General features: G+C 52.2%; 1 protein-coding gene across 2 annotated transcripts in view; it reads left to right on the top strand.

The window, feature by feature from the left end:
• Nucleotides 1-11,867, top strand: part of PNPLA7 (patatin like phospholipase domain containing 7) — a 133,170-nt gene extending 121,303 nt beyond the window's left edge. For both annotated transcript variants that reach the window (XM_027649990.1, XM_027649989.1), the window contains exons 34-36: nt 5,090-5,174; nt 9,983-10,086; nt 11,097-11,867. In XM_027649990.1, coding sequence (XP_027505791.1) covers nt 5,090-5,174; nt 9,983-10,086; nt 11,097-11,177 — 270 coding nt within the window. In that variant the 3' untranslated portion in view covers nt 11,178-11,867. The remainder of the gene's footprint in view (nt 1-5,089; nt 5,175-9,982; nt 10,087-11,096) is intronic.
• The last annotated feature ends 1,952 nt before the right edge of the window (nt 11,868-13,819 follow it).

Genomic DNA, 13,819 nt, shown 5'->3' with positions numbered 1-13,819 from the left:
CCAAGGTGTGTTCTGCCAGAACCTGAGCCCTGACACTGCCTGTCCATCCCTGATTCCTGAAGTGCCCATGCAGAGACCCATCCATGTCCTCCGGTGGGGGCTCTGAAAGCCCCAGAGGTGCTGCAGTGCTCTGAAGAGCAGCTCTCCTGTTGCTGTTTTGTTCTAACAGGTCCTTGATACTGTGTTTGGAACCTGGAATTGGTCATACCTGTCCTTGAAGGGCATCCTCAGTGATCCTCGTGGGTCCCTTCCAGCTCAGGGTATTCCATGGTTCTATGAGGGAAGGCAGGATTTCACCAGGAACCTGCATTTTCCAAGGCACATAACTGAGGTTTCTGTGTTTCAGTGCCCACCATTCCCTTCTCCTTCCCCCTGTGCATCAGCAGCCATGAGGGCACCAAGAACTGCTGGCTGAGCTGCTCCTGGAGCAGAGGCTGTGCCTGTGCCCTGCAGCACCCAGGAGATGTCTGTGGGTTCAGGTGAGGGTCACACTGGTACCCATGTGCATCTGGACTCTCTCCCTGAGCAACACTGGGCAGCCACAAGTAACCTTTTGAGAGTTATTTTTCATTTATTCTTGTGCCACAAGCTTGAGGTGGTACCTGGATATTGTTCCAGGGATGTGTCTCTCTCCCAAAGGATGTGAATCAGGATGGCTGGCATTGATCTCAGCCACTGCTGGCTTTCAGGATGTGACTCAAATAATTCTCGGGTGCTTTCAGAAAACTTGATTTAAACCCTCACTGGAGATGTGTTTTTAGCCAAGAGTTAAAATCCCTGCAGGGATGCAGCTTTCTTGATTTGTTGCTTTTCTTCCTCACTGCTCTGCTCCAAAGACATTTTGTGGAGCCCTCACTGAGGCTCCAGGAGGCCTGTGGAGCTGGGGAGGTCCTGGGTGTCACACACCTTGTCCTGCCCAGTCTGACTCTTCCAAGCAGTTGCTGTAAATTCCTGGTGATGGTAAATCCACAGGCTGTGTGGTGTTGCTGTGTGGTTATAGATGTCTGCTCACAAGTAGGTAAAAATCTCTTGGTTTAATGCTTAAGGGCTGAGCTCAGCCTCTGGAGTTGGTTCATAGCAGCCTGACTGGGCTGGGGAAGTTCCAGTTGCTTTAAAGAAACAGTTATCACTTTTTTGAGGAATTGGGTAGTATATTATAATACCTGGGCTCACTATCCTTCCCCTCCTTTGAATCCCTCTGATTTGAAACCCAAGTGCTACAAAGACTTCATGTTTTACCCAGTGATTCTTCTTTATTGTCTTTTAGAGAGAGAGAGGGAAGCGAGCAGTAATATTTTAAGTGATGGCCCAAATGAATCATAACAGTAGTGAGCCTCTCTGGGAAAAGTCAGTTGAGGTGAACAGTGACAGAGAGGATTTGCAGCTCTCCAGAGGTGGGTGGTGGAGCACTTTGGCTCGGAGGGAGGTGTGAGAGGAAGGGCAGGGGTGGACATGGGTCCAGAGCTGAGGGGGGCTGACGCCCACAGTGGTGCCCTCAGAGCCCCGTGTGCCAGGAGAGGGGAGAGCTGGGGCTGTGAGTCACCGAGGGAATGGAAATGGAAGTGCTGGGAGGAGATGAAAGGTGCCCTCAGCTCTGGTTGTTTGAGGGGACTCGCACTGGTGACTTCCCAGCATCAGATGAATCCTGCCCGAGCTGCCTGGCAGGGTGAGCAGCTCTGGGAGGAGCACTCAGGGACTGAGTTTGGGGAATGTATCCGGTGATCCACATAGACTGAGGAGCCCCAAAACTCCTCAGCTTGTGATTTCTTGCTGGGAGGATGAATACCATTCCCAAACCAGGACAGAAGATAACCTGGGTGAGGAGGTGCATTCATGTGAGCTGCAGGAGATGGGCCCCAATCTGCCTCTGACACCTCATGATCAGATGGGATGGGCTGGTGTTGGGTTTGTGTGTTAATTAAGGAGAAGTCAAGGCAGGGAAAATTGTGTGTGTCTCAGAAATAGCTGTGTCCTACTTCAGCCTCACTTTTATCACCAATTAGTAACAAGCTCAAACATATTCATTGCTGTAACAAATGCTTCTTGAAAAGAAGACTGCTTTTAAAATTGCCCTTTAGATGGGATACAGTAATTGAGGGGAATATTTCAGCTGAATCGTGGTGTCAGAGCTGTGCAGGCAGCAGCAGGTTGAACATTTAGCACATCTATCCTGGGTTTTGTGGCACTTCCCTACCCTGGAGATCAGATATGTCACCTCCTGGGTGCAGACACAGCCTGTCACTGCACTTGATAATGAGGCAGCAAGTGCTGAGAAGCTCAGTATGGAAATAACAGGGCCAGGAGGGTGACTCACCAAACCCCTGGGTTATGGGGCAGGAGCTGGGACTCCAGTCCAGGCTGTGCTCCAGGGACCTGAGGGATCATCTGCTTGTCCTCAAAGTCCAGTAAAAACCAAGATTTTTTTTCATCTGACTTTTGTTCCCGTAGATTTATTTCTACGAAGAAACAAGTATTGGAGCTCCCACTGGGGTGTTTGTCTTGCTTTTCTTAGTCCATTAGAGTCACTTAAGTCCTTTAGCTCTGTTATCTTCCAGGGATAACAGCTGATATTTTTGACTTGCCTTTGATTAACGAAGGTTTTGATGCTTTATGTGTTTTAGCTCTTCATCTATTTCTGGAGTGTTCAACATCTGAGAGCCAAGTGCCATTTATTATCGTCTTGTTTCCGTGTCGTGAGCATCGAATTTTTAGTTAAAAATCCAGATATTTAATCATTTAGATACTTCTCCTTTGCTTTGATCATTCAGCCCCTGTTTATCTTGTCTCCAAAATGCAAATACTGAAGACATAAACAACAGGAACCTTATATAAACCTCACTTTGAGCAGCCCTTACTCTTCCCCAGCACAGAATATTGCAGTGCTGTTAATTGGATCTCCTTGGGGAAGTTTTGTCTACTGAGGTGTTATTCATAGTCAAAGCTAAATATAATCCAGCGGACTACAATAGTAACTGTCTTTCTCCTCTAATTTATTTCCTAAAGATTGAGCCAAAGAGCATACTTTCCTCCTTGGAAAAAAAGAAATATCAGAAAAGTTTGAGAGTAGAGTAGATTTCAGGTGGATCTGAGACACTTCTTTGCTTTGTGCTATCTGATGGGAGGGTGGTTTTGTCCTTAAAAGTAGCGAGAGGAAGCACTTAAACATTACATTCCTGTTTGTAAAGCATCAGATGAGTGTGGGAAGACACCTGGTTCCCACAAGTGGTTTTCCAGTCCTAGTGCTGAGGCTTTGGGTGCAGCTGCCTCCCCAAGTGTCCTCTAACAGGCCGACCTTGGGACCATCTGTGGGTCAGTGACAGGGGCAGATGCTCCCGTGGGTTTGGCCACACTTCATTCCTGTCAGTCCTCACCTCAGGAGCTGCTGGTGGTTTTCCTGAGGCACCTCTTGGTGATGTTCCTACAGGATTTTGTTCAGCTGTTCATAAAGTGCCCTGGACTTTTGTCCCATCCAGAGCCAGTCCCTGTCTGCTCCCTGCTCCCAGGGACACGCTGCCCAAGTGCTCTGTGCAACCACCTTGTCCCCTTGGATCTGAGAGTCCGGGGATGGCCTCGGACATCGCTGGGTCTGTGTGGTGGCCAGAGAGTGCCCATGTCCCTCACTTACAGAATCATTTAGTCATATGGCACAGACTGAAGATGTAGGAGCTCTTCTCCCCTGTCCTGGGAAAGAGCCTTCTGCAAATGCTTCCCTGGGACCATTCAGGTTGGATGTTCAAAATGAGCCTGGGCTGACTCACCTTCCTGGCGGTTCCTTAACAGTCACACCGAGCTCCCCAGCCTCTCTGTGTTTGGAAGTGTGTGTCCTAAGCTGCTGCTGTTCCATTTCATGCAGGTACCTTTTCATTCCCTGTGGGCTTTTCTCTGCCCACCGTTGCCCACTAGCTGTTTGTCCTGGATCCACACAGTGCTGGAGCTGCTCTAAATTACATCAAAAGTCAGTCATAGATGAAAGGTCAACTGAGAGAGCTCTGCTGCAGCAGTAATGGGCTGCTGCTGTGACCCCACAGGGGTTGTATGATTCATAGGATTCGTGCTCTTGCCAGAAGAGCAAAGAATTGTTCATAAAACCCTGTGTTAGAAAACTGCCCTTCCTGGAAGCACGTGGGCAGGTCTGGGTGTTTGGAAGGATGACTGCCACAGCAATTCCCAGTGCCAGTAACGTTCCCTCTGCCAGCTCTTCCCCATCCCTTTCCTCTGGGGTGGGGGCTGATGTTGTACTCATTATAATCACTGGGTTTAAAGAAAGGGGAGAGGTGTTCAGGTGTCCACTGGTGACCTTGTGCCTGGTCTCGAGGAGCAGGTGGGGCCACTCATGGCATACAGGAAAAACAAAACAGTTCTTAAATTCCAAAGTTCCTCTCAGAGGAGAGACTGGAGCAGGGACTTCTCAAAATAGAGAACACTCTGCCCACTGCTTGGGTGAGACAGAGTGAAAACAGAAAGGGTTTATTGGAAAGAGGAATTACAGTGGGAAATGTGTCTCTCTGCATGTACCTCAGGCTCTTGCTGCAGCACCTCCAGCTCTGTGGCTTATGGGGCCCCCAGGGGGGTCCTGGTGACCTCAGTGCCCAGCTGTCCCTGCAGCTGAGGGCTGGACCACGTGTGTGTCCTACCTGGGCACTGGAGCTCCTTCTCCCAAGGGAAAGCAAAACCTCCCTGGGGGATGCACTTGGCCCAGCCAGTCCTTATAAAGTGGCAGTGATGGAGGACAAACAAATGATGTGAACATCATCTGTCCCGGGCCCAGACCCTCTGGTTCTTGTCTCTAGGGTCTTTTCTACAGTTTGCTAAATTTTTAATGAGGCTTCTTGTTGCATGGGTGGAATAGGAGCCATTAGAGTGTGTCCCACTGTTGGCACCTGGGAATCCCATCTCCACCACCAGACCTGCATCAGGAGAGCTGTTCTGAGGATTTCTCACTGATGAGTAATGGTTTTTGAGGGGGCAGTTGTGGAGAATTTATGTGTCTGGAGCTTTGTCTGTTCAATATCATTTTTACAGTCTTGACTTGTTTGGATTTTGCTGTGTATCTTTGTTAACACACCCAAAACTTCCCCCTGTGTTTCAGAACGTGACCTGTCCCACCACCTCCTTCACAGACCTGGCAGAGATCGTGTCCCGGATCGAGCCCGTGAAGGCCCCTGTGGCAGACGGTGAGTGGGGGATCTGCTGGTGCTGTGGAAGTGTTGGGAAGGGCAGGGAGGAGGGATGGATGGCTGCTGACTCCTCCTGTGCCTCCTGACTGCTTTCACCTCCCCGTGCTCTGAGCTGGGACAGCTCAGGGCTGGCTGCCAGTGCCAGTGTCTGCTGGGCACTGCTGGCCATGGTGGGCTGGCCCTGCTTCCCTCAGAGCCCCTCCTGCAGCTGTGCCTAGGCCAGACCCTCTGTGTCCCCCTCCCCGGGAGAGGCCAGCAGTGGGATGTCCTTCCGTGGGAGGATATCAGCTGTCAGCCCGTTACTGGTGTGCTCCAGCCTGGCTTCCTGGTGGGAGTAATCCCTGCTCAGGTCTCATCTGAGTGAAATAATGTGTAGCAACTCATGCAGAGACAGGTTTATGTCCCCCTTGGGCTGGACCTGTCCTTGCAGTGGCTTCGCCCTTCGGTCCGTGCCCTCTGGAGGTGGGAGGAGGCTGAGTTAAAGCCCTGCCTGGGTTAAAGCTCTGCCTGGGTTAAAGCCCTGCCTGGGTTAAAGCTCTGCCTGGGTTAAAGCTCTGCCTGAGTTAAAGCTCTGCCTGAGTTAAAGCTCTGCCTGAGTTAAAGCCCTGCCTGGGTTAAAGCTCTGCCTGAGTTAAAGCTCTCCCTGAAGGATGTTTTCCGTGCTGTCGTGAGTAGGATCAGGAGTGACTCACTGGCTCCATTGCTTTTTGTGTGCTCCTGTTCTGGGAGCACCAGTGAACTAATGAGGAGCAGGTAACAGCTCCTCCACCAGACAGTGCCCTGTGACAGCCCTGCCCTGCAGAGCAGCTCCATGTTTATGCCATAACTGGAGCTCCTGTAACCAAAAGGAGCAGAGCTTTGCAGGCCTGAAACCTCTGAGTGTGTCACCAGGGCTGGAGCTCTTTCTGAACAGTCTCTTCCCCTCCTCCTGATTCTCGTTCCTGCAGAGGGAAAGCTAAAGTTAGCAGTGCTCCCATCTGTGACTGTTTGTAGAGATGTCCCTGTGGTAATTTGAAATGCTAATTACAATCATATGCCTTATGAAGAAAATATTAATCAAATGTGGTTGAAGCAGACATTGTGAATAAGAGTGAAGAGATCATGGAACGTGGTTATTTAAGGCTCAGGCACTGAGACCTGCTAAGATTTAACCAGTGCACTGGGACAGATCCTCCTGCTTTAGATAGTTCCTCATTATTCCCCACATTAGGACATCCTGCTTTCTGCTGGGCGAGGCCATGGACACGAGGGGAGCAAAGGGATGTGTCTCAGAAAGCAGATGGGGCACATTTTGGGCTGAGGAGGGGCTGTGCAGGGGCTGCCAGGAACAGGGTGGGATGGGCAGGTGCCACATGTTCCTCGTGGATGCTGAAATCAGTTGGCTGTGGAGAGTCCAGAGGAGGGAGAGGGTGGCAGGAGAGTCATTCATGTGGGCACTGTGTCATGAAGGATCCTTTGTGCTCACATTGTGGGTGACTCACGATTTTGGGTGGCAGAGGCTGTAGTGACATTCCCCTGAGCACACAGTGCCTCCAGGATGGCATTGCTTTGCTCAAGAGGTCCCTGGAGCCACGGGGGAAGCAGATGGAGGGTGACACCTCCCTGGCAGTGGCCTCGTGGCTGTCAGGTGGCTCCCTGTGTGCTGGAGAGCCTTTGGTCTGCTTAGGGGTGTGGTGGGGAAGGTGGTCTGACAGTTTGTGGCCCACGTGGGTGAGGGGATGGGGGGCTGTGAAACTGCACTGTCAGAGCAGGGGAAAGCTTTGTTCTCCTTGGAAATCCCTTCCTGAGGGTGGTCTCAGACTCTGAGACAGGCTCTGCCTGTTCTGACAGCACACTGCAGGTGTCAGGCTGGGTGGAGGAATTGTGTCAATAATTTGTTCTAATGAAATCAAAGAGAAAGGCTCATGTTCTGATGGACAGGGCAGGGTCAGCACAGAGGGTGAGAGGCCTGGAGGGGCAGGTGTGTTGTCCTTGGGGGGGAAAGGGCAGTGGAGTTTCTTCTCCACTCTTGAACAAACTGAGAGCAATGACTAAAACCATCTAAAAATTGAAAAGGGGAGCCTGTCCCTCAGGCAGGGTTGAGCAGAGGGACCCAAGTACCCGACAGCCAGGGCACAGCTGTCTGTAGCACAGCAGAAGCTCCTTTCACAGCTGAGTCACTGCAGTGTTTGTGCCCCTGTTCCTGTTCTCCCTCCACACGCTCTCCCAGCTGGGATCATCCCTCTGCTCAGCTCTAATTGTGTTTCTCACAGCCCTGGCTGTGGCCAGGGGAGCACAGGTGCCATCCCCAAGGGTGGCTCTGTCACATCCCTGGTCACACTCCCACCTGGGAGGGGTTGCTGAGGCCCAGGGTTGGCTGAAGGACATCAAGCACTTGTAGCAATGGGCATTTGGGGAAAAGGATTTATGAAAGAGAAGTGTTAATGGTGGTGTCAAATGCCTGGGTTTGCAATACAGCTGAAGCAGGAGACATCCCAAAACCTCTGCAGATACACATTTATCAGGCACTAGTGCACCTGAGGCTGTGCTGAGCTCCCAGGTTCCTGATTTACATCCAGGGTTTACAGAGCCCCATTTGCCTTCAGGTTGGGGGTTGCCTGCAGAAATTAGGTCCATATAAAAGAAATGCCACCAGCTACAGAAGCACAAAGCAGCTCTCTGGGTGTGGAAACGTGCTCTTCCTGCAGGGAATATGCTCTCCCTGCTCTGGGCAGGCTCAGGTACCTTTCCATGGTGGAACCTCCTCTTGGCTGGCTCGATTTTGAGCTGTTTGGGTGTTGGTGAGTTGAACAGAGCAGCAAGGCCTCAGTCCTGCTTGATGCTTCTGGGAGTTTTTGTTTTGCCCAGGAGTGGTCACTGTGAGCCTCAGCCTCAAGCAGGGCCATGGAAGGTGATGTCTGGGGACAGCAGGGCCATGGAAGGAGATGTCTGGGAACAGCAGGGCCACCTCCTGTGCTCCTTTCCCCTCTCCAGCACCCAGAGGTGCTTTGTGAAGGATGTGAGAAGGGACACTCCTCTCTTGGATTTCGTATCTGTAGAAAGACCTGTTAAATGCTGAGTAGTGCTGGGGAAATCAAGGAATCTGGTTTTGATGGCAGTCGGATTTATCGGAGGTGTAAACTCCAAACTCTTGTTTGTTGTGTCTGTTGCTGTTCACACCAGTTTCTTTGGGTTGTTTTATCAAAGATTATCATTAGTGGTTTTCGTAGAAACTAACAATGATTCTCTGATCCACAGTAAAAAAAGCATTAAAAATAAAATACAAAAGACCAAATGCCTTTAATCCCAATGTTCTAGCAGTTGGTTGTAGTTACCATGTTGGGAGAAAAGGCTGTGGAACAGACTGTGCTGTTGCCTTCAGCGTGGAGCAGATGCTATTGACAGCTCCCTGGAGAAAGACTTAATCAAGGATCCAGTTTAAACATGAGCCACTTTCCTCACCAGTGGGGCGAATCCCAGGTATTGCTTCAGCAGCTCAGAGCACACTGGAATTAACTGAGGAAAGGGGTGGAAGCACTGGTGTCACACAGTGATTTCAGTGCTAATGTTAAAATGTCATTTCCATGCCTTGACTTGCATTCTGAAGAACTGGGGGCCAGAGCAGGAAGGTGCTGCCTGCCAGGGGTTCTGCCCCACTGCTCACATGTCTCCTGGTGTCACCTGTGGTGGGACAGGCTCTGCAGGGGCTGCTGGTGTGTTGGGGGGTGAACTTGGAGCCACCGATGGGCCCCAGCCCAGCACGTTCACTGAGTGTTGAGTTGCTGTGGGGAGTCAGCCCTGCCACAGGGAGAGTCACAGAACCACAGCCTGGTTTGGGCTGGGAGGGACCTTAAAGCTCATCTCACTCCCACCCCTTGCCAGGGGTAGGCACACCTTCCACCAGCCCAGGTTGCTCAAACCTGGCCTTGGACACTTCCAGGGATGGGGCAGCCACAGCTTCTCTGGGCAACCTGTGCCAGGGCCTCACCACCCCCACAGGGAAGAATTTCTCCCCAATATCCCATCTAACTCTGCCCTCCTTCATCTTAAGGCCGTTCTCCCTTGTCCTGTCACTCCATGCCCTTGTTGGGTACTGCTCCTGCTGCCTGTTTTACAGACCCTCCTGGTGATCTCCAGGTGCTGGGAGAGGCATTGGCTCTGCCCTGATGTGTCTCCTTCCTTGGAAGTGGCTTGGTGGTGTGTCCTGCTGCTGTGCACAGCTCCTGAGCTTCCCTAAATTATGTTAATTTGCTGGAGGAAGGGAGTGTAAATGTTACTGTCCCCTGTGGGATTGTGAAATTGTGACTGTGAGACAGTCACAATTATTCTGCCCCAGGAATTCTGCAGCACGTAATTATTCTGCTCCCCCTGTGCCTGGGACCCCTGCTTGCAGCCAGTGTGTGTGCAGGGGAGCTTGGATTGGCAGCTCAGAGGCTTCTGAAGGTGTTCCCAGGTCTGGTTGGACTGAGGGGTGGGACACAGCAGCTGAGCTGTGAGGGGCATTCAGCAGGGAGCACCTCCCCACTGCCCGTGCTTGTGTCCCTCGGGCTGGGCAGCCAGTGCCCACCAGAGTGACATGGACCAGGTGCTGCTCTTGCTGGGGGTCCCTTGGATTCTGGGGGGTTCTGGGACACCAATTCACACAGAGGACACGGTTTATTTTTGTGACTGGAGAGCTGAGCTCTGTGTTTGAGCAGTCCCCGTTCACTGAGCTGCCAGTTTTCTGGCACTCACCTGCCCCGGTGCTCAGGGGAGGCAAAGGTTCCTCTCCCAGTCTTCTCTGCCTGCCAGTTAAACCCAGTTCTTTTTCTCTCCTCTCTCTTTAGACGAGTCAGACTACCAGACTGAGTACGAGGAAGAAATCCTGGACAACCAGAAGGATGATTATCTGGATTTCATAAGCAACCAGGCTGAAGAAGACTCTGACTCGGTATGAACTGCCCTGGAAACATTGCTGAGCCCTGGGTGAACAGTGTGAGGTGGAGGTGTTGGGAAGGATGCTGAGAGAAGCACCTGGGAGGGACTGGCTGGCAGGACTGTACAGAAATGAGTTGGTTGTTGGTACAGACACTGAGTGGCACGTGCTCACCCTGCTCGGGCCAGTGGTGCCACAGTGGTGCTGCCTATGGCAAAACCTGCCCACAGTTAAATCCCGGCCCTGCAGCTCTGTGGGTTTGCTCTTGAGGTGAGAGGGCTGGAGAGGCTGAGGGAGCTGCTTCCTGCAGCTGGGAGAGAGGAGCTGAAGGGAGGATCTGCCAGCTGTCTGGAGCTGCCTGAGGGTGGATAAGGAGGAGGTCGTGGAAGAAGAAGAGATGCCCAGCAAAAAGCCAAGAGGTGACAGGCACAACCTGTGCTAAAGTAAACCCTCCCTGGCTTTGGGAAATCCTGCCCTGTACACACAGCTGAGACCCACCAAGGACTGTGCAGGGAGAAGGTGGAAAACCCATCCTTGTAGATGCATGAAAAGCAAATTGATGCCCTGCAGAACCAGCTCCAGCACCAGAGTGAGCCCTGCTTAGAGCAGACAGGTGGACTGTACCCTCCAGGGGTCCCTTCCAGCCACTGTGGTTTGATTCTGTGGGACAGCAGGTCCATCCCAAGGCAAACCTGCACTGTGAGAGCAGGTGTGACCCCCAGCCTGAGCAGCAGAGCTCAGCCAGGTCACGCCCCTGCTGCTCTGACTGTGGCCAGGGGGTTTGAAAGGTGAAGCTGCCTGTCCTGCTGGGCACAAACAGCTTCTCAGTGGCAGCACATGGATGGTTTGGGAAGGTGCCCATGTGATGGTGTAAAGAGGCTCCAGTGTTCTGAGTGAGGAGCTGGAATGATGGTTTTGTTTGCTGGGCTGATCCGAGCTGGTGGAGGGGAAGAGGATGGATTTTATCTGGCTCAGAGAGGATGCTGAAGGGTTGATTTGTGCTTTCTTTCCCTCTTTTCCCTCAGGATGAAGACATGCAGCTGAGGAAGCGCCGGACTGTGCCCAGCATGGAGGGCCAGGCGAGCAGCACGGGGGAGCCGGGATAGAGCGTGGGAGGCTCGGAGCTGCACCCCATCCTACAGCAGCTGTATTTATTTATTTAATACTTCACAAAACCAAAACAACGCCTACATGAAACGAAGCAAGAGCTCAGCCTTCCCCAGCCAGGGCCGGGCTCAGCTGTGCCTGTGCTGTGCCCGGATCCCTTTGGAGCTCCGGAGAGGGGCGGCTGCCCTGGGCATCTCCTTCCTTTGGGTGCCAGGAGCAGGTTATTGATCCCTGAAGCTGGCAGGGGGGCAGAGAGGCAGTTCAAAGCTGCCTTGGTTTTTGCTGCTGTGTTTTAGTCGCTGTTTTTCCTGTGGAGGCCCCAGGAAGGCCGGGGTGTGTCCCCTCCGTGTGCTGAGAAGGCCCCGAGCAGCAGCACTGCAGAAGGGAGGGGTTCGTGGGTCGAAGCGTTGCTTTCTTTTCATACCAATCAGGTAACTCTGTAATTAACTCCTCAGTGACTGCCAGCCACGTACTCGTGAGCAGTGCTCTGACAGGAGCAAATCTGAATGTATTTTCACTTGAAATCTAAACCTAAGAAATGATTGTGAGGGGTGGCCACGGAGCTGCATCCTCGAGTCACCAGCAGAACATTTACTGATGGATCATGGAGCTGACACTTCTGGGCAACTCTGGAATCACCACTTGGCTGTATTTGCCCTGTGAAATAAAGTTATTTTGCTGGATTGAAATGTCTCTGTGGTTCTTTGTCTTGGGTCCTAAATGAGAAAGTTGTCAGCAAGTAAGAGCCCAACTTCTCTTTGCTGATATCAAAGAAATGTGCAGTTTTCAGACTTGCAAAGAAATGTGCATGGTTTCCAGTTCCTCACCCCAGCAGGAGTCACTCCAGGTATTGTCAAGTGCTGGGAAGAAATCTCCAGTGCTCTGTCCCCAGGGCTGGAGCAGTTGGTGGGATTTGGACCCTGTTCAGACGTCCCCTGGTGCTTGCTCTGCCTGTCTCACATCTGTCATTGCCAGTAGCTGCACTTGGCTGGATACCTAAGCTGATTCCTGCTCTATGTAAACTCCTGCTCAGCACAAGCTCTAGGTGCTGTTGCCTTGAAGGGATTTATCATCCAACCAGAGCACTGAAGGCACTCCTCAAAGCTGCCTCCTTCCCTGAGCTCTCTGATGTCAGTGTGAGCTGCTGGCGATGCCTCCAGGCATGACCAGGGCTGGGCAGCACCTTGAGACCAGGAACGTGTCTGGTGGCACCACCAAGGACTGTGGTGGTTGTAAATGCTGAGAACTGTGACCTGTTCTCTGCATTTAACCTTCTCTCTTTTCCTGGCACAGGCTTCTCCTTCTCTACCCGCCCTTCATCATGTTTTCCTCTGTCAGAATCCCAGACTGGTTTGGGTTGGAAAGGACCTTAAAGCTCGTCCAGTTCCACCCCCTGCCACGGGCAGGGACACCTTCCACTAGACCATGTTGCTCCAAGTCCTGTCCAACCTGGCCTTGAACACTTCCAGGGATGGAGCATGTCCATAAATGTGCAGCCTGTGCCCAGGGAGCAGTTCCCTCTCAAACAAAATGGTATTTTCAAGTGTCAGAACCCCAAGTGAGTGTTTTGTTCCCGGGGGGACTCCAACTCCCTCCTCAGTGACACCACCCAGCCTGGCTGCACCTCTGGCCAGCCCCTGGCCCATCCACAAGCAATGGAAGCAGTTGGAAACCTTCCCTGCAAGGATCATCCAGGTCTCTGACGCAGATTTTGGTTGTGCAGAGTACGTTGCAGTTGCTGGAGGCTGTTCCCTGCTATTGCAAAGAATTAATTCTCACAAAGAAAACTTAAAAGTGGCTTTAGAAGTGGAGGCAGAACAGCCAGGGGCTTCTGTGGAGGCACAGACTGCCTGTGGAGCTGGAGAGATTGAATTTCTGCTGGGGCTGGTTCCAGGAGGGAGGTGCTGGTTATGGGAAAGGCTCTGAGCTGGGGCCAGGCCTGGGAGGGAGTGCAGGTGAGTGCCCACCTTCCCCCAAAGTCTGCTTGGCTTCAGAGCTGCTCTGGGCAAACACCTCGTGCAGCAGCAGCAGCACAGTTCAGAGCTTTGTTTTCTGACAAAGCCAGATTTGAGCCCCTTCAATGTCTGTATTTAGAGGCAGTTACAGTCCGGGACCCTTTCCCTAGAAAATGGTGAATGGGTCTGGAGTACCGACTAACTCCAGAGATGACTGAGCTCTTCTGGCTGCCCTCACTGAGCCCATCCTGGGCCATCTGCCTCCTGAGGATACAGTTAAAACCAAAAGTGCCTTCAGCAGAGGTTGAATCAAACCTGCTGTCGACTGAGAGACTTTGTCACACACCCGTGCTGTGACAAAGTGACAAAGTGGCCGATTTGATGTGTTCCCTGTGCCCGGCTGCTGAGGGGATCTCCCAGCCTGGGGCAGGATGGGCTCCACGGGTTATGAGCCAGAAGGATGAGGGGTCTGCCAACCTGAACCCAGCTGCCTTGCTCCAGGAGGGCTCTTCCCCTCTGTTCAAACATGTAGTCCATTTCCAAGCTGTGTAGTTTCACTCCAAACCTCCTGGCAGCCAGGGGTGCTCCTGGAGCCTGGCTGGGAGCTGCTGGGCTCGTTGAAGGAGTAGCAGAAAACAGACAAATACTGGGCTCCTGGGTGTGCTAATTAGAGCCTCTCCATTTGC

This window comes from Corapipo altera, unplaced genomic scaffold (assembly GCF_003945725.1).
Source record: "Corapipo altera isolate COAL_440 unplaced genomic scaffold, ASM394572v1 268, whole genome shotgun sequence".
In the NCBI taxonomy this organism is placed as follows: Eukaryota; Metazoa; Chordata; class Aves; order Passeriformes; family Pipridae; genus Corapipo; species Corapipo altera.
Note: the sequence above shows the minus strand (reverse complement) of the source record. Positions and strands in the feature narration are given on the sequence as shown.